Raw genomic sequence first — 19977 nt, 5'->3', positions numbered from 1 at the left:
TCTAATAGGGAATCTAAATCTATCTTCTGCTCTTTTTCTTTCTCATCTTTCCTGGGTGCTGGGTTCTTCGTTCTGCCCTCAGCGATGATACCTCCTAATCTCTCCTCATGCATGAGAAGTGACAAGCACGGGGAGTCTTGCTTCTACTTAATGGGCCCTAATCAAAATACGGTTGGTAGACAAATCAATATTTGCTGCTTCCATCTTGCTGCCTTACAGGCTCATGCTGTGTTCCATTTATATCCATTCAGCCATATATCCATGAATATGCTTACCTCCATTGGTGCAGGTTGCCAGCTGATCATGCTAGCAGGACTCATATGCTTATATCTGTGGGACGCAAATTCTTTTGTAAGGATTGCCCTGATGTTTTTGTATTTGGCAAAGTTCTCTTTTCCCAAAGGTGCAACATTCCATTACAATTGGATACCTCCACCATATACATCAACACCACTGATTCCATAAACTTAAAATTAATCGTGTTTTTAAAAAAAAATTATTGACAGCGCAGTAAATTGCCCCACCACACTATTCTAAAAGGCAAAACATTCAAAGTCCAATCCTGTACAAGGAAGATCGATTATTCCATTTTCTAATGTTGCTTTCTAATGAAAACTTGAAAAGCACAGCAATGTACATATCATCAGAGCTTCCAACAACCATAGGGGTGCATAACAGGCAATATCGGAATGGAATTGGGCAGAGTGTATTTTGGGCTATCAATCTGATGAAGAATGTTATATACTTCTCCCAAAGTTGTAGGTTCCACAAGTTCTTTGTTTGAAGTTGTGGTAAAGAGTCTCACTGGTAAATCATCTTTTCCCAATATTTGGAGAGAAGTAAGGTATTTTGTCACAAATGTTTCATGCTTTTCATGGATTGTTTTGTATAGTTTTGATTTAAGATTTACAGACATAAATTCTGCCAATTTTGCTATTAATGCACAAAAGTGTGAAACTTACATTATTATATTTCAGAACAGAAGAGTCTGTTACGTGTGGTTACGTCAGATTCTTATTTTTACAGATTGAATTGCAAGTCTTCAGACTAACTTTTGAGTAGTTTTATTGATTTGTAACACAGTGCACCAAATGTAAACTCCGTTATGGTATTAAGTACATTTAAATATTTCTTGCAAAACCCTGCACACTAGGTCCTGTATGTTTTAACTGTATGTCTCAGTCCTCAGCATTGCCACATTTGGCATTTAACATGCTACTTCTGTACTGCAACATAGTCAGAACTTAGGTCAATCTCATAACATATTAAAGGTTTTGTTTCCTATAGAAAGTGAAACAGACTTTGCCATTACATGATGTCCAGTTTGCCTTTATGTAGTGGGCCTTTTAGTATGTGTGATTGAGGCACATCATGTAAAATAAAATTGCATTCTTCAAAAGTGCATAAAAGAGGACACTGGATCAGAGAAATTATTTCACATCGGATGATTCTATCAATTTACAAACAAAAGGAGTACAGATCTCTGAAAAACTGTCTGAGAGTTATGAAATCCCAGTTAATGAAAAATAGCACACCATTAGTACCAAGCAAAATGTTTGCTTTATCCTGAGGCTCCTGGATTGAGATTTAAAATAGTTTCAAATACAGTCAATGGTTAAAAGGGGCACAAATTGGTCTGAAGTTTGGTTTGCCCAGTTTATAGACTAGCAAGCCTAACATCGGCAGTGGGAAAAATTCTTGAATCCATTATTTAAAAACTTTTATAGCAGAGCATTTAGAAAGCAGTGGCAGGATCAGACAGAGTCAGCGTGGATTTATGAAGGGGAAATCATGCTTGACAAATCTGTTGGAATTCTTTGAAGATGTAACTGGTAGACTTGACAAGGGGGAGCCAGTCGATTGATATATTTGGACTTTCAGAAAATATTTGACGAAGTCCCACATTAGAAATTATCGTGCAAGATTAAAGTGCATGGGATTGGGGGAAGTATATTGAGATGGATAGAAAACTAGTTGACAGAGAGAAAACAAAGAGTAGGAATCAATGGGTCCTTTTCAAATTGGCAGGCATATCCACAGGGATCGAGACATAAAACTCTGACAGGACTAGACAGGGGTGGACGCAGGGAGGATGTTCCCAGTGGTGGGTGTATCCAGAACCAAAGGTCACAGTCTAAGGATTCAGGGTAGACCATTTAGGATGGAGATGAGGAGATATTTCTTCACCCAAAGAGTGATGAGCCTGTGGAAATCATTACCATAAGAAATAGTTGATGCCAAAATAGTTGATGTATTGAAGCTAGAACTGCAAGTACATGCAAGTTAGCCCAAAAATGTAATGTTCTAGTGAATGCTGACAAAAGTGCATTTGTAACATTTAGAATTACTGCAAGAGTTAGAAAGTGCATCTGGATAGTCAGTGAAGAGTTATTTATTTAGTTGCGATAGACATCAGGTGTGATGGTGAATTGGAAGGAATAGAGACTCTGCAATGATTCCCAAGTTACTTTAAATCAGCTTCAAGGAACATGATTCAAATGCTGGAAAATTCAAATGATTGCTTAAGTGTCTTTAAATGCCAGTTTCTAGATTGCAACTTGAAAAATATCTTTTCTAGCAGTTCTAGCTTTAACATAGAAGATAGCAGCAGGAGGAGGCCTATTGGTCCTTTGAGCCTGCTGTGCCATTCATCATGATTGTAGCTGATCATCCAATTTAACAGCCTAATTCTGCTTTCTTCCCATAACCTTTGATCCCATTCCCCTCAAGTGCTATGTCTAGCTGCCTCTTGAATACATTCAATGTTTTGGCATCAATTTGTTTGAGGTTGTATTTTAAATGGTATTAATGTCCTCTTAGCGGATACCCTTGGAATATTCCTTTGCTAAATGCCTTGTGTTCCTAGAATCCATGAAATGGGAATGGTTGGTGGATCTGATGACATTTTTCAGAAGATATTTTAAAAAATCGAATAGAAATGGGAACTTCAGTTTCTTCATTTTGACCATTCTTTCTATGCCCCCTGCCGCACACCCCCCTTACCCCTCCCAACCTAACTGTGATTGCCTGATCATGTGGGCACATTTAGAATCCAAGACACATTCTTTGTAAATAAATCAAACTGAAAATGACAAATTGCTTATGCTTCACTAGAAAAACTGGCAAAAAAATTAGCAAAAGCTTCAAAGTCCAAGCTGCTAAGTTTCCATCTTAGACCTAATCCTGAGTCCATTCCACACATAATGGCCCTGATTTTACTGACATGCCCACCCCGAAATCAAGGCAGCTGAGGCTCGCATAACTGCATCCTCTGTTGGTCTTAGGAGTGACCTTAGGAGCCTCAGGCAGGCATGCCGGTAAAATTCCAGCCAATATGAATTATATGGGAACACAGAAGTATAGATTCTGAAAGAGCTATCAATTCACCCCACTCTGCACTTTACCTGTAGCTTTGAATGTCTTTCCTTATTAAATACATGCTATCCAATTATTTTTCAAAAGTTACAATTGCATCGGCTCCCACCAACCAGCACATCTCCTTGCAAATTCATTGCAATAAAGAACAGGCTGACCAAAAAAAAAAGTTTTATCTCTCCATTGGCTTGTTTGTCAATTGTCTTAAATCTGTCCTCTGGTTACTGATTCTCCTGCTGATTTCTCCCTACCTATTCTTTCAAAACCCTTCACAATTTTGAACATCTCCATTAAATCTACATTTGGAGGGGAGGGGAATTCTCCAGGCCTGCTAGCTCCTGGCGAGTATCACATTAGCCCGGAGAATTGGGTGTTGGGCAAAGACCGGTTTTGCGTCTGTTTAGCTAATTTAAGTATAATTAGCAGGCTTGAACCCTGATTCAAATATCTCCTGCTATTCACCCACCACTCCAGTGAGATCTGCAGCAGACTGGCTTTCGTACAAGCCCTCACTTGGTATGTTGGACTCCAAGGGTTGAGAAAGCACCACCCATCCCTCAGCAATGAGAGGCATCCTCCCTTCCACCCCACCCCACCCACTCACAATGCACAGGCATGAGGTTTATCTGGTCCGTGACCCCCCACCACACAGCCCCCCTTTCCTATCAAACCCCCCACTCGGGCCCCTCAGACTCCTACTCAGCCTCCCTTCAGTCCATGTGCCTTGGCAGTGCCCATGGTGCACTGTCACCCAGCGCTCTGGCTTTGCATCCTGGCCTAACGCCTTGGGCATTGAGAGAGCTCGAGGAGGTGGGGCCACTAGTCATTTGCCCCTCTGCTGCTTCCAGGCTATGGAGGAAGGGTCCCTCAAAGGTTCTGGGGATTGGGTGGGCACAGGCTTGGGAGCAAGGGGTTGACATCTCCACAGGGATTGGGAGTGTTGTGGCTGGACTGTCCTGCTAGCCCAGGTAGACCTGAAGATCACCCCTAACATGATGATTTCAGAAGCCCTGTGATCAACATCTGTATTCCTGACTCCCAGTTGTGCAAATCCTGAAGTGGCCAAGCAACTTTAACCTCTGCACCCAACCCCCCGCCCAATAACACCTGGCAGAATTTTAAATCATTACAACACTCCATCTTGCAGCAGAGATTTTTCTTTCTCTCTGTTAGAAGCTGCAGGTGAGAGCAGACCCCTTTGAAGTCCTCTGATGGCATGGAGGTGTGAATTCAGTGGGGGGAGGGGTGCGGGGCACGTGAGGATCCATTCTGCACAGTTTGCAATCTTCCTCAATATATGCACACAGCTTTGATTTGAAGTTGCTGAGGCTTCCTGGCGAGCAGAAATCATTTAAACCCTCTCCATTGCACTTGAAGTTTTGATCTGTAACAAAATCAGCAGTGCAATGCCTCATAAAAGATTCAAATGCCTGCTCAATGGATTTCTATCATCCTCCACCCATCTGTGTTTATTTTTATTTCCCTTCACGGTTGATTGCATCTCATGTACCCCTTTGATCGTGACTGCAGTGTTGACAGAGTATAAGCCTGAATGACAGTTTGTGGTTTAACTTCCGATTTGAAGTGGTTTGAAGATTAAAGTCATTACGCCAGGGGGATTTTAAGGTCAGCCAGGGCTAGAAGGGGCAGTCCAGCCAGGACACCTCCATCCCAGCAGACACCTCCATCCCAGTGGCAATTTCAACTTCTTGCCCCCAGCCCACCCAACATCCAGGGCCCTTGAGAGACCCTTTGCTGCAGCCTGGCAGCAGTAGAGCGTAAATGCCTACTGGACCTTCTTTCTCGAGCCCCCTCCGGCCATAAGGCGCCAAACTAGGGTATACGTGCCAGGGGACTGTGTGCTGTGGGCAGGGCCAAGATGCATGACCTGAAGGGAGGTTGAACGGAAGGTCTGAGGGGGAAGGTGGCTGGGTGAGGGAGAGGGGGTTCTCAGAAAAGGGGGAGATCTGGGATGGAAAGGGGGACTGAGTGGGGGACTGGGAGATGTGGGAGGTAAGGGGGCTGAGTGGAAAATTGGGTCCGAAGTCAGAACGCCTTCATGCTTATGTGGTGGGGAGAATGTGAAGGGAAATTTATTTGTGGGAGGAGGGCAGGATGCCCGTCTTTGGTGAGATGTTTGTGGCATTGGTCATGGGAGGGGGAGTGGGGGGACTGTCTCCAAGTGTGGAGATCAGGGCACCTTTCAAAAATGACGACCCGGTCTTGGAACAGCGGGGCTGGCCGGCTCAAAATAAGCTCATCTGCATCTTTCAGGTGGTTGAATCCCATCTGATAGAAACTGCCAATGGAGGACACTGTTGTTTTCCCGCTGGTGTGGGCACTTAATCCTAATCTGGGAAATCACAGCGTTAATCTCTGAAGGAGATCAATCCCAACTTTTCCAGTCTCTTTGCATAACCAAATCACACCCCTGTACCATTTTTGTTAATTCCTTCTACATTCTGTCCAAGGTCTTGACGTCCTTCCTGAAGGTGCTCAGAATTGAATTCAACAGTCTAGCTAAGATTCAACCAATTATTTATAAAGGTTTAGCACAACTTGCTTTTGTATTCCACACCTCTATTTATAAAGCTAGGAAAGCATGTAGTATATTAAATATGCCATCACCTTTTTCATTCTCCCTCTCTCCTCTGTTTACTCCTTTCCCTTCCAAATATTGACTCCTTGCTGTGTGATTTCCACAGGCTCAAAAACATGGCCCAAGTGGTTCTTTTTAGCATCTAAGCTTAAGCATCAGAGAACTATTTAAATATGGAATGGAAAGAAGAGGCCAGGTTCAATTCAGCCTTGGGTGACTGACTGTGCGTGGGTTCCCTCTGGGTGCTTTGGTTTCTTCCCACAGTCCAAAAATGTTCAGATTAGGTTGCTTGGCCATGCTAAATTGCCCCTTAGTGTCAGGGGGAGTTAGTAGCAGGGTAAATACATGGGATAGGGCCTGTGTGGGATTGTTGTCAGTGCAGATTCGATGGGCCAAATGGCCTTCTCCTGCACTGTAGGATTTCTATCTATGAGGTCATAATTGAGCCTGATCTTATTCCAATGCAGCACTTACATAGCTGAACCCTCAATAGGGGAAAACATGCCTTCTGTTGCCCCTTCCCAATGCTACAATTGCTGAGTCTAGTTGAAACACCTCAACTGTTGTCCCAGCTGAAATTAGCAAACCCAAGAAAAGAGTTCCTTGATCTGTATGAAAGCATTCCTCAGTGCCTTGAAGCAGCTCCTTAACTAGGGTGTTCATGATTGTAGTCAGGTCATTGGACAAGACACTGAGTACAGGTAAGTTACCTAATGGACAAAAAAAGACAGAAACTCTTGCACCTATTCCTTCCATGAGGTGAAGGAGTGGTGTTGACAGAACTATGAAGGCACTCTAGTGGTGATTCTTCTATCCTGTTGGCTGCTGTTTCAAGGAGCAATTATGGAGTTTATTTTATTCAAATAAAAATGGGAAGAATACCAAGCCATTATAATAATTATAATCCTTGAATATATGGCACTGTACTTATCAGAAGATGATCACTGCTGATGCAACTGAATATCTTGCCATGATATATAACCTATTTAATGTGATTTAAATGGGAATCATTATAGAACAGAAACCAACTCTTCTGCACAAACCTCCTTCCAATCTTTTTATTTAATCTCCTCCTATTAACATGAGCTATTCTTTTCTCCCTCTTGCACTTTATCTAGCTCCCCCTTAAATACGTAAATGTAACTTACCTCAGTCGCTCCATGTGATAGCTATTTCCATATTCTTGGCACTCCCTGAATAAAGTAGTTTCTTTTGAATTCCATACTGGATTTATTAGTGGCTATCCTCTTTTTCTAGCTATTAGTTTTGGATTTACCTCACCAGTGGGAGCATCTACTCTCAACAAAGTAACATTAATATTTTAAATGTTTCTTATCAGGTCCTCATAGTGTTCTCTTTTTTAATCTATTGAGTCTTTCCTGAACCTTGTACACTTTTAGTTTAGGTCTAATTACTGTTAAGAGTACAAACTGAATAAATGTTTTAAAAAGAAAAATCTCAGTACATACTAAGCTGATCTATGACTGCCCTTGTCCACACATTGGATCCAATCTAATAGTTCCTAATTGAACCAATTTATTAATAAAATGAATTTGCATACATGAAATTGAGCTTACTATAAAATACGTGTGCAAAAAATATAGAGCACAGCCTCAGGGAGGGACAATTAAATGTAAGCTGTTTCATTGTACTGGACCGCACTGAATCTCTGTTTATGGGAAGTATGAAAACTGCTTCATAGATGCCAGTTATTTCTGCTGGGTTCACCACTGTGATGACAGTGGAAGATGAGCAGAAACCACTAAGAAGCTTTGGAAATAGCTCTTCAATTGCATGAGGCTGGAGTAGGCAGGTGGACTCTGACAAGGGGCACTATGTGTGCTTTCAGAAAAGAGAGCTAACTGCTAGCTGGGTGGAATTTCAACATAATAACAGTCCAATTTGTAAAGCTTCTTGTAGTATCTTCTATATGTTTCCCATACAGCCCTCTTTGACTTTTGCTCTCTTGTTCTCCTGCCCTCTGCACCTGCTCTCTAAATTCCTGCTGTGTGTTGCTATTATTAGTCCCTGTATAAAGATTCAGTGCTGCTTTTCTTTCCCGCTATTCAGTTAGCAGAAGCTCTGCTGAATGCAATAGAGCTGTAACTTGTATGAGGCTCTGTCCCTAGTCCTATTTACGATGGGGATGCTCCACCTGCCAACAGTAATGTTGTGCTTGCTTCTATTGGAAAGAGACAAGGAGCAGTACTGCAACTGAAGCACAGATACCAAATAAGTAGAATTATAGTGCTGATGGCACTGAGTTTTGGGGAATTCAGGAATCTTGTATACAACAGGGATTTGTCTGCCAGTTGATGTCCATTTCTTGAGACCTTTATTGAGAAAGCACCCAACTGGATTATAGTGCTGCTTTATGTAAGAAAAAATTTCTATTGCTACCACTCTTGACCAGAAATTTCCTGCTCCCACACTCCGGCCATGGGAATCATAGCGAGTGGGAGGGCGGACCGTGCAAAGGTCCTTGAATTTCCGGTTTTGGGGCGAGATACCCAGAAAATCCTGTCCCTTGTGTCTAATGCTTTAGATTCTGTTTCTTTGTTATTTAATTTTATTCATTGTGAACATGTTTTTAGAAAAATCAAAAGTTGACAAAAATTCTTATCACTTTGGAATAGTGTTTTGCTGTCTACAACTCCACCCTCTAAAAGTAACTAAAATGCACAAACACAAATTCCTTTAATCAGAATAAGACCCAAATCTTAATTAGTATCAAGTGGTTTAAAGGGTTGAAAGCTATGGTTAAAAAAGGTTTATTTTACAGATGCTACGCACTAATTTAATGAAAATGGTGTAGAGTCTATACATTTCTATTTTTTATTTTGCTTTTCTGAACTGAAGATGCACTGAAATCTTTTAACCAAACTGAATCTGATATTTTATTCTCCCTGTAAAGCCTTTCTCATTCTTACATTGCCAGTGAGATTTTGGCAGTTTCAAATATTGACCTTTTTGTTATGAAATGGCCTAACACAAATATACACATGAAATGGGCCATCTCTTCATCCTCTCCATCCTCCCAATGGTCTCTGCACATATGAAATTAGTTGCAATAGAATGGAAAAAGTGCAAGTCAAGCTGTGTTTATCTTAAAAGAAACACTGAGGGTATATTGTCTGATAGGAAAAAAAAGTGAATCTTTATCATAGAATCCTACAATGCAGAAGGGGGACATTCAGCCCATCGAGTCTGCACCAACTACAATACTACCCTGACCCTGACCCTATCCCCATAACCCCATGCATTTACCCAAGTTAGTCCCTCTGACACCAAGGGGCAATTTAGCATGGCCAATCCACCGAATACACACATCTTTGGACTGTGGAAAGAAACCGGAGCACCCGCAGGAAACTCACACAGACACGGGGAGAACATGCAAACTCCACACGAACAGTGACCCAAGCCGGGAATCAAACCCAGGTCCCTGGTGCTGTGAGGCAGCAATGCTAACCACCGTGCTGCCTTGCCACTCCAATTACACCCAGTTTTGAATTCCCAATTTCAATACGTTCATACTTTTGAACTGGAGTTGCAACAACTTGATGATCGTGATCATCCGATTTCCATCAGTTCTATAAGGTTTGAATGAACAGGGATAACTCCAAAATTACGGGCAAATGATTGGGTTTGAAAATGGTGAGACCCATACAAGCTTCATTTCCTTCTTCAAGTTGCTGCTTTGTGATTTTTTTACAATGTTTTTTTTCTGGTTTCCTCACATCATTGTTAAAAGAATGGGGAACCTGCTTCCAACCCAATATCAATCCAAGCTCTCTTATTAGTCACTTGTTGATGGGTAAGAGTGAGGATGCAGGAGTGAGTAATAAATTTCCTGTCAGCTTTGCCCAGTCTCCAGGTGAAGAAGTATCTGGTTTGCACTCAGTGATTTAGAGGATAATCTTGGGCAGTAATACAAAAGGGGTCAGCTTTTTATCTGCCACCTATTATGTACCTGATCCTATGTCCACTTCTGTTGGTGTGAAATATCAGGTGGATTGTATAGTGAATTTCTCCCCCAGCATTTACCTAGAGACAATATTGTGTTCCTAGACCATTTAATAAATTAAACGATATATACCAGAACTTAGCCACCATCAGCTTATGTCAGGGTTGATTAAGTAATCCTAGATACAGTGTGCAAACTGCCAAAATGAGATCCCCTGCGTGACTATCTCTTAGAAATTGGCATCTGAAATCACTTCAGATTTCCCCAAAGGAGTTGGTGTTGGATGTGTTCACTATTGTTTACTGTTTCTTGCAGTTAGTTCCCATTCATCCTCTGCAAAACAATTGCCCTCTAACAAGCTCCTGACTTCTCAACAGTGACACTTCTTACCTTCCAGTATTCACCTTAGAAGGGCTGATAAGGATATGAAAAAAATGAATGGAGTAATGTGGAATATCATACCTGTCAAGTTATTAATGTAATTGTTGGTAGTTCCTGCTACATACAGAGATGATATATTGGGAAAAGTTTTAACGTTTTACTGGAGTTTACTGGGGAATTGAGAGAATCAGCTGTGTTTGTGAAACCTGGTTTTTCCATGCACATGGTGCAACTTTAACTCCACAGCACAGATCTGAAATCATCAGTTAGATTCCCCACTTGATTGATGGGTTTGAATTCTGGTCAGACAGGGAGCAGGTAGGTCTGATCACTAACACAAGGACGGAGGGGGGTGGACATGGACTGTCCGATCCCTGACACTGGGGTGCTGCAGGAGGTTACCATCCTGGGATTCCTGGTGGGGGAGATTGCATGGGGGAATGGGGGTTGGGGGGGGGAGATGGTCTGATCCATCAGGAGGTGGAGTGCTTCCTCAGCACATCCTCACCTTGCCACAGCTGCCAATTGACAATAGTCAAGCCTGCTCAGCAGCCTTTGCCCAAGGCTGTAAAATTATTCGAAATGCCAACTTTCACCCTGCCTACACGCTCCACATACACCCAATCTCACTTGCTCCCACTATGTTAAAACTACCCCATTATTGCTGAATATTACACTGCTAGATTGCATGATGCATTCATTCAAAATCATTTTGAGGATTAATTTGTTTCCGTACATCATTATGATCGATAACAGCACCGTGTTGTATTTTTTCAGTGTTTGACCATACTCCTGTGTACCATCATCTGACAGAATTATCTTCTTCTGATTGCTCTAGTATGGAATAAGTAGATACTCATGGGCCAGCACCAACTGTAACTAATCTCAGTCACACTACCAGACGGTGCATGACAATGAGGAATTCTAATCTGCAAAGTGAAGGAATATATAGTATGTGTTAAAATGTATATGAAATATTTATATTGGTTTGAATTCCTGGCCTTTTCTGTCACTCAATTTGTGCCTCAAGATATGAGATATACAATCCTTTAAGGCTTACTAATTCAATGAGATTCTCTTTTTCCTTTCAAATACATAACTTCCTTTTATGTGTCTTTTCATAAACTAAATTATTCCAGTAGTGTTCAGTTTCCAACCTCTTACCCTGATTTGTCTCGTACTGCTCTCAATGGCCTTTTACCTCATCCGCCCAGCACATTTATCATATACTGTATTCCATCCTCTCAGCTGCGGGAGGATATATGACAGAAGGTGGTCTGCAAGAGAATAAAAAATGAATGAAAATAAATCGAAAGAAAATTCTAATCATTGTTTGAAAGATTCTTAAGCTGCTGGGTTGGAATTTGTAGGATGCTGTATTTGCCATTATGTGCAAGCCATTGTGTAACTCTCCCATGTGTAATACATGTAGGAATATGTTACAATGCAGGGCATTTTGTCAGCCAGTGTTATGAAATAAACAGCATAAAACTAATGCTGATAAACAGTTTCAGCTCTGCTCTCAGGTCATAATAGCACCCCAGCCCATAGAGTTTACTGCATAGCTGTCTACTCCCGTATTTATCACAGATGCAGCGTCCCAATATGGCCAGTTTTAAATTATAAACACTCTGTAAACTCCAAAACAAACTGCCCAATCTGTTGCTGTATACTGCATACCGAAAACAAAATCCAAAACGCATTATGAAAAATCTGTAAGCTTACTGTCAGTGTGTCATAAGAGACTAAGACTCCAGGGCACATCTTTAGGGCCAAGATGAAGAGGAATTTCTTCAGCCAAAGGGTGGTGAATCTGAGGAACTCATTGCTGCAGAGGGCTGCAGCAGCAAGGTCATTGAATATATTAAAGATGGAGATAGATAGGTTTCTGATTAGTAAGGGGGATCAAAGATTATGGGGAAAAGTTGGGAGAATGGGGTTGAGAAACATATCAGCCAAGATCGAATAGCAGAGAAAACTGGATAGGCCAAATGGCCTAATTCTGCTCCCATTATCTTAGTCTTATGTAAGGCAGACTAATAATAATATTGCTGTGTGATAGGAATAAAGGAAAATCATTTCACAAACGTTTTCAGTAATTCTCTTAGTCTATATACTAGAGATGAAAAATATAATAGCAGGAAATGTTCTCTCATTAACATTGTAGTTTAGAGTATACAAAACTTTGTTTTATTTAAACTGACAACAAGGAATTGATGACACCACTACTTCGGTCTAAATATGCTAACATTTGGTCAATACAATCTAAATGTAATAAAAAGTATCCATGTGTTTGATTTGTAGAATCAAATTGTGTTCTTTACATAAAGATAGGGAGTTCTGTCATTTTATGTTATTTTAAAATTGCCACAAACTTGTGGAACAAAAATCTTTCCTGGAATTTTTGGGAACAGTTCACCTGCGCTTTAAACATAATTTGCTAAAAAAAGGTAGCATTGATGCTTACGATAGTTCATCTTCAAATACTAGTGAACTGTGGGAGACTGAACGACCCATGCTGCTGGATGGTTTAGATAAGTCTGAAAGCCGCATCTACTTAATGTTATGAACAGCTCATAATGATCTTTCCAATTATATTGAAAATTTGAAGAATGATTGGAATGGTTTTCATTGAGTTTATGAAACTAATAATGAACTTTCCCAATGTAAACATCACTGGATATCTGCCAACCATCTTTTTGATGCAGTTTGAGTATAAAATCTCTTCCACTTACCGAAACTACATCACCTTTCAACCAACTGTCTCTCCCATCCAATTTGTAGTTGGTGAGAGCAAAGAGTCATCATGTTTAAATCTCAACTTTCACCTGCTGATGTAAATTTTCCCAATGTCTCACATTATTCCCTTTCCCATGAGCCTCATCCAATGATCCCCCTCTGCACTCGCTCACTGGGATTCCACAACACTCCTGGCCCTTCAATGGGTGCATTGCTCCCAGCAGCCTCCACTCCCACTACTGAGGGTGATGAGTAACTGTTAGCTTTTGAGTAGTTGGCTGCTCCTGGTAGGCAGGATTTCCACTGTTGAAGGTCTCAATCGTGGGGAGGCTGGAAAGTAGCCACTCGATTTCGTTGGGCTTTGCCTGCCAGAACACTGTCAGGAAACCCCCTTAGTTCCATGGAGAAAACCCCCATTGGCTCCACAAAATCCAATCCATTATTCTCGAGCTATATATATATATATATATATATATACATAGTGCTGATCTACAGCTAAATTTTGGTCTTTATACTGAAAGAATATGCATTAATGATGGTATTTTGAGAGCTTTGATATTGCAATAGTTAATTAACCCAATGCTTTTTGTTAGACTTGCAGTTCTGCAAAATCCATGGCTTCCAGACTGTCATGAGAATGTACAGTCACAAGTGGCCTTCCGATATTAAAAAAACTAATTACTATTGTTCAAGAGAAAGAAAAATTGCAGTGTGAAATTCAGGACAGTGTACAGACACTTGTGAATATGTTGTAATATATCCAAACATGAATTCTCTTTCACCCCTTTTCACTAATCTCAGCATTAAATTTCACTAGACTGCAATTGAATATTAAGGTTGTGAGGTGTTCAAATTTGGGAAAATATGTCGGTTTTATTTAGCTATCCACAAGGTCCTGGATTGAGTCATCAAACATGAGGATAGACAACAGAAAATTCTTGTGCTATTGAGGGAGGCCTAAAGCCTGTTGTTGACCAGACAACTTGCTCTGCTTATGATTGGATGGATTTCTCTGCAGTCTTAATGATATAACCTATGAGTTTTATAACCTATTTGGATCATTCTCAGTGTAGAAGGGCCAGGAAGGACACATGAGAGATGTGGGTACTTGTAAGTGGAAGGAATGGGGCATGGACTGCACCTTCTACCCAGAGGAGTTATGAATAATATAGACCTCAACTGTTCTTTGAAAACTGCTGCTCAAATAATGTAATGATCTTCACGTCGGCTTAAATAAAGTCATAACTGTCACCAATGTAAAGTCAACTTTGAGCCATTGAACATAGAATCCCTAGGGATGTCAAATATATTACAATCTTTTTGCACTTGAGCACAGTGACACAAAGGGAAGATTTCTACGTCACCTTTGTTTTCTACTTGTAGAATTAAAGACATGACCTTTCATCTGAGTTATGTTGTGGGACTTGTTTAAATGTTACACATGCATATGTTGAATGGATATGTTCGTTGCATCTGGAATTCATGGAAGCTAAGAAATTGATCATTTTTTTATAAACAAATGTCCTGTACAGAATAGAAATGGCAGGAGAGTCCAGTACCCCATTGCCTGCTGGTGCTATCCTAGTTTGTTTTAATCCACAAATTAATTAAAACCTTTTAGCTGTCTTTTGCCAATCAAACCAGTGAAACCCCAGATGTGAGTGACAAGGCTATAAACTGGACCAGGATTCAGGCATCATAATCATGAGAGTGAAGCTGAAGTCGGTTTTGAACATTTATTGAATCCATGGCTTAGATAACAGCCAGAAAAGCCTAATTTCAGAATGGGATTTTGAATGTATGCTAATGTGTGTGTGTGTGTTTATATATTATACATATGGCAGAGATCATTTCACCATGTCTCCAATTTTCCCCTATGTTAGCTTGCTTGGATTTATGATGATGCTATTCTGGTTCATGCTAGAAGCTGAAGTTAATGTTAACAGAACCATTTGCTCTCCGTGGCATCTTAACTACATGGTTAACAGAAAAACTAACCTGTACTTGGTTATATTGCAACATTTCTTACAAACACATTCTAGAAAAGAGAGAAAATCTGTAAATGAATTAAAAAATGGTTATGCAGGCAAGGACTTCAGCTGTCACAAGCCACTTGTGTTAAATTTGAGCAGTTTCAGATTGCTGTCTGGATCGTAAGGTTGCAGTGCATTTTAAATTTACTCCTACATATGCTGTAATTTATATTACATGCCAACTAGTGGGTTTTCATTTAAATTTGTTTCTTCTTTCTATTTCTCATGACGTTTGAAGATCAATATAATGTTGGATGGCATAAATTGAAAAGTAATATTGATTGCATAATGTAGGACCTCAAAGTATGATAGATGACATGGTGGGACCTTATTGGTATTGTAATCTCCTCCATCATCAGATTACCAGAAAATACAAATTTTATTCTAAAATATGAGAAGAATTATAACTGTGAACAAGGAAGTAACATATTACAGGATCCCAGTTGTATTAAAACTGCAACGTTTATGGTGAACCCAAGATACATTACTGTCTTGAAACAAGAATACTCGATTTAATTTGTTATTGGAATTAATCAGCAAGTTCATGAGTGGCAAAGGCTGTAACGGTGTCACCCTGATTCTATACTATCTAAACTGACTGAAAATTGATGATCTTTTTGAGACAAACCAGTAGATGACGCAAGCCCAACTTTCTTCATAGGAGCCAAATGCTTGATTGGCGTCATGTCTGACTTAAAAAGATTGACTTTTTTTTGGAAATTAATTAATTTTGTTGCTGAAAGAGCTACATGCCAATTGAGGATTTGCTCATGCCTGAGGTAAACTCTGTTGCCCCTTGCACTGTAGGTGTAGATCTAGTAGTTTAGAAAATGCAATTATTCAATGAGCATAATAGTGGATGACTGTTTTACTGGAAACATGCTCAACAATGTGTTCTGAATGTAACCTTCCATTTACTGCATTTTGAGATTGGCATTCTTCATCATAGAGGATTCAGGCATCACAAATCCTCACAAGGACTGAGAGTAATTTAAAAAGCAGGACAGGTCAGTCTTTTATAAATGGATATGTAAATAAGGTCACTATGTAAATCTGTTGTAATCTGTGAGAACAATAAAAGGAATTCTGAGTGTTTTTGCACAAATATTACATATTTCAAAGATTATGTTAAAATTTGAATTAAAGGCGACCATCTACCAAAAGCAATTTTAATTGAGGCAGCAACTAAACCCTGTTCAAAATACTCTGTGTTCTCCAAATAGTTTGCTTGAGTAATGGATCACGCTCTTTTGAGATTTGTGTCAAGATGCATTGCTTTTGAAATGACACTGTGGGATATGCATTCATCTGAAATTCTTCTTTCCACAACTTTCAAATGTAACCTTTACTAAAGTAGCGTAGAGGAGAGGTTAAGATGAATGTACCTAACCTAATATCCTAATGTGTAATTTCGAATCCAAATAGAATGCTTTATTCACCATCCATTTTGTGCTCTGCTTGATAGAGAATTAGCTGCTCATACTGTTGTATAAAAGAAATGTTATTTTAAGAATGTTCTTGTATAATCTATATAGCAATGTTCTTCTCATGTAATTCACTAAAAATGCTGAAACAAATCCAGCATTTAATCTGGGCAGCACAGTGACACAATGGTTAGCATTGCTGTCTCACAGCACCAGGAAACTAGGTTTGATTCCTGGCTTGGGTTGCTGTCTGTGTGGAGTTTGCACGTTCTCCCTGTGTCTGCATGGGTTTTCTCCAGGTGCTCTGGTTTCCTCCCACAGTCCGAAAGACGTGCTGGTTAGATGCATTGGCCCTGCTAATTTCTCCCTCAGTGTAACCGAACAGGCGGCGGAGTGTAGCGACTAGGAGATTTTCACAGTAACTTCATTGCAGTGTTAATGTGAGCCTACTGGTGATACTAATAAATAAACTTAAAACTTTACTATTAAATTGTAATGAATTGGAGTTCTTTTGGGTGACTAGGGTAAAATTGCATTAATAGTAGGATAATTGAGTGGGTACAGATCATGTTATCAACATGTGAACCAAATTATGTTCATTTTATCTTTCAGACCCAAACAATGACAGGGGCAGTTCCACAACAGGTTCACAAAATGTACCGGAAGTGAAATATTTATCAGAAAGACGACCTCATCCATCACTGGAATCCAATTATCCACCAGAACTTCACAAATCATCACAGCACAGGGAAAGGAGGATTAGTGAACTAGAAGAGCCAATAGGCAGAAAAGAACACAGCAGACCAACCAAGGAACACCACACTACAACCTGGAATGATACTTCCAAAAGAAAAGAACATGTACCCGGAAGGAAGAAGGACAGATCACCTGATAGGAAACAACGTCAAGAAAGAAAGGCAGAGAATGGATACCATCAAAGATCTCCTGAAAGAGGTAGGGAAATATCAAGGATGGCATTTCAAAATATGGAACGGAATGAAAGATCTCTTGGCAGACACAAGGAGGGACCATTTGAAAGGAGGAAAAGGTCACCCGATGGGAGATGGCAAGACTTACCGGATAGACGGAGGGAAAGGTCACCCAGCAAGAGAAATGAGAAGTCACCCGACAGAACAAGAGAAAGGTCACCTTACAGGAAGAGAGAAACAACAGGCGAGAGAAGAAGAGAGCGGTCACCTGAGAGGAGGCGGCACAGGTCACTCGATACAAAAAGAGACAGATCACCTGAAAAGAGAAGCAAAGCTGACGAAAGAGCCAGGCACAAAGATGAACATAATACGGAGAAAAATGACATTACCAGAGGTTCTAGGCAATCCCCACAGCCTAGGAGGAAGGCTTTTCGAGAATGCAGCACTGATCTCAGCATCTGAATGAAGGGTTATGCACTGGACAAGTCAAGTTCTATCTAAAAAGACAACATAGGTTCTCTGAACAGATCCAAAGTTGATTGGTGTTTGTCAGCTTGAAAAGACTAGAGACCTATTGATGTAAAAAAAAAATACAGAATACAGACACAAATGACACTGTACATATGTCAGGAAAATGATAACAGTAAAATGTGCCTGACCCAACACAAGCTAGGGATTGCTCAAAAGGAAAATAGTATTGAAATCACATGTCAATCGTAAGCCTTAATTGTATTATTGATTTTAGATAACTTGCCAGATATTTTGTTAGTCCTTGAGGTGTCTCCAACATTGTAATGAAATCAGATGACATTAGCACAAAATAATTGCACTTTGTCGAAACACTATGCCGTTTTAATACTGAGTATTTTTCTATATCACAAAAAAAAGTTCGGAGGCTTTCTGAAACATCTAAAAATTGATGGATATGGTGTTGTTTAAACTGGTGAGTTGCTGACGTGGAAGTGGAGCAAACTTCAAAACTGGAGGAATATGACACGGGATGTTGATGTTGATATACTTATGAAGGAGAGAGTGTGTTTAGACCAATAGAAAAATGGCTAAAGAGATTGTGCAGACTTTAGCATCAACTGTAAACAGGTGGTGTATTCAAGATTTGAAGCGAAGTAGTAATGTAGATTCATTTGATAATTTCTAAGCCAATTGCAAAAGGGGACTGTGTGGTGAAGGTCTGCTGTGGCACTGCTTGAAAAATGAGAGGAGAAACTGCCTAGCTGAGCCATGAAGAAGCTCTTCATTACTGTTGAACCACTAAGTGAACTGCTTTCAGTGCTTCAGTGTGTATATGTATACTGTTCACATTTCCATTACAACACTAAAGTACGCATTGCAAGTTTTATCACTGTTGTTGCCATGGTACTGTACAAATGTATGACTAACCATCTTGTGTACAAAGTTTAAATTGTAATTAATTGAGCCTGTTGGAAAATGTTGCCTTTCTTGTAAAAAAAAAGTAAAACTATGGCAAAACTAGTTGTGAGGAATGTGATAGTGTTTATATTTCAGAAATGGAACAAACTGATTTATGGGACATATTTTAAAGTAAAATGATTCAGGTATATAAAACTGTTTTCAAAAGGAATACTATATCAGTAATTATTAAGTTTTTGTTGGTTTTGGGATTCTATTTCTTGATGGTGAACCTGCCTGTATATTATGAAATACTTGTATGCAGTCTGTGTTCTTTAAGCATTAATTCTTGCAATGTGCTATAGGCCTAATGTTCCGCTGTGTAGATTGAAAGCAATATATGGGCAAATCTTTTTATAAAACACTATGCATATATAAATACTACATTGTTCGTAGCTTGACCCATGTGGCTATATATATAACTTTAGTGTAGTACAGTATAGTATGTAGATGTTAATATTATACTTATAGCTTCTTCCGCCAACCCCGAAACAGATCACAATGTATATGTAGCTACAAAAAGAAGTCTGTGAATGCTATTTTTATTATCAAATAAAATTTTCCATACAAATTCATCAATTTAGTGTTAATGAGTGCCATAAAGAACCTACCCTTTTTCCCACCATTTGACTATCTTCTGAGATTTTTTTAAAGGATACTCAAAAAAATCATGTTTTATGTTGCACTATGGCCTGAGTTACATTATTTCATTATCTTGGATCAGATAGATGAGAAAGATATGATTGAAGGGGTAAAGTTATAACAGGTGATTTGTATTCAAAATATCGATAAAAGTGAGCCTGGCGAATACTCTGCTTCAAGGTCAAAATATTTCCAACATATGTTAGAAATGTTGGATAGTATGTGTCAGCCATAATAAGAAATTACATGTTGAAGTATTTGTTTAATTTCCCACGTTTTCATGCTGTCATAATTATTTTGTTGCCCTAATTTGCCCCTAGTGTCAGGGGATTAGCAGGGTAAATATGTGGGGTTATGGGAATAGGGCTTGGGTGGGATTATGATCGGTGCAGACTCGATGGGCTGAATGGCCTCCTCCTTACTGTAGGGATTCTATGATTCACTGTTTGGAAGAATAGCCACA

General features: G+C 39.7%; 1 protein-coding gene across 9 annotated transcripts in view; it reads left to right on the top strand.

Moving 5' to 3' along the window:
* Positions 1 to 19447, top strand: part of magi1b (membrane associated guanylate kinase, WW and PDZ domain containing 1b) — a 437384-nt gene extending 417937 nt beyond the window's left edge. For 7 of the 9 annotated variants that reach the window (XM_080183290.1, XM_080183253.1, XM_080183263.1 and 4 more), the window contains one exon: positions 17128 to 19447. In XM_080183290.1, coding sequence (XP_080039416.1) covers positions 17128 to 17906 — 779 coding nt within the window. In that variant the 3' untranslated portion in view covers positions 17907 to 19447. Of the gene's footprint in view, positions 1 to 82; positions 172 to 17127 lie in introns of all 9 variants that reach the window. The other 2 variants (XM_080183294.1, XM_080183278.1) reach the window with 1 other exon arrangement.
* Positions 19448 to 19977: the final 530 nt, after the last annotated feature.

Source organism: Carcharhinus amblyrhynchos, chromosome 3 (assembly GCF_965287045.1).
Source record: "Carcharhinus amblyrhynchos chromosome 3, sCarAmb.v2.hapA, whole genome shotgun sequence".
Classification (NCBI taxonomy): domain Eukaryota; kingdom Metazoa; phylum Chordata; class Chondrichthyes; order Carcharhiniformes; family Carcharhinidae; genus Carcharhinus; species Carcharhinus amblyrhynchos.
The sequence above is the reverse complement of the archived record's forward strand: the minus strand, read 5'-3'. Positions and strand labels throughout refer to the sequence as shown.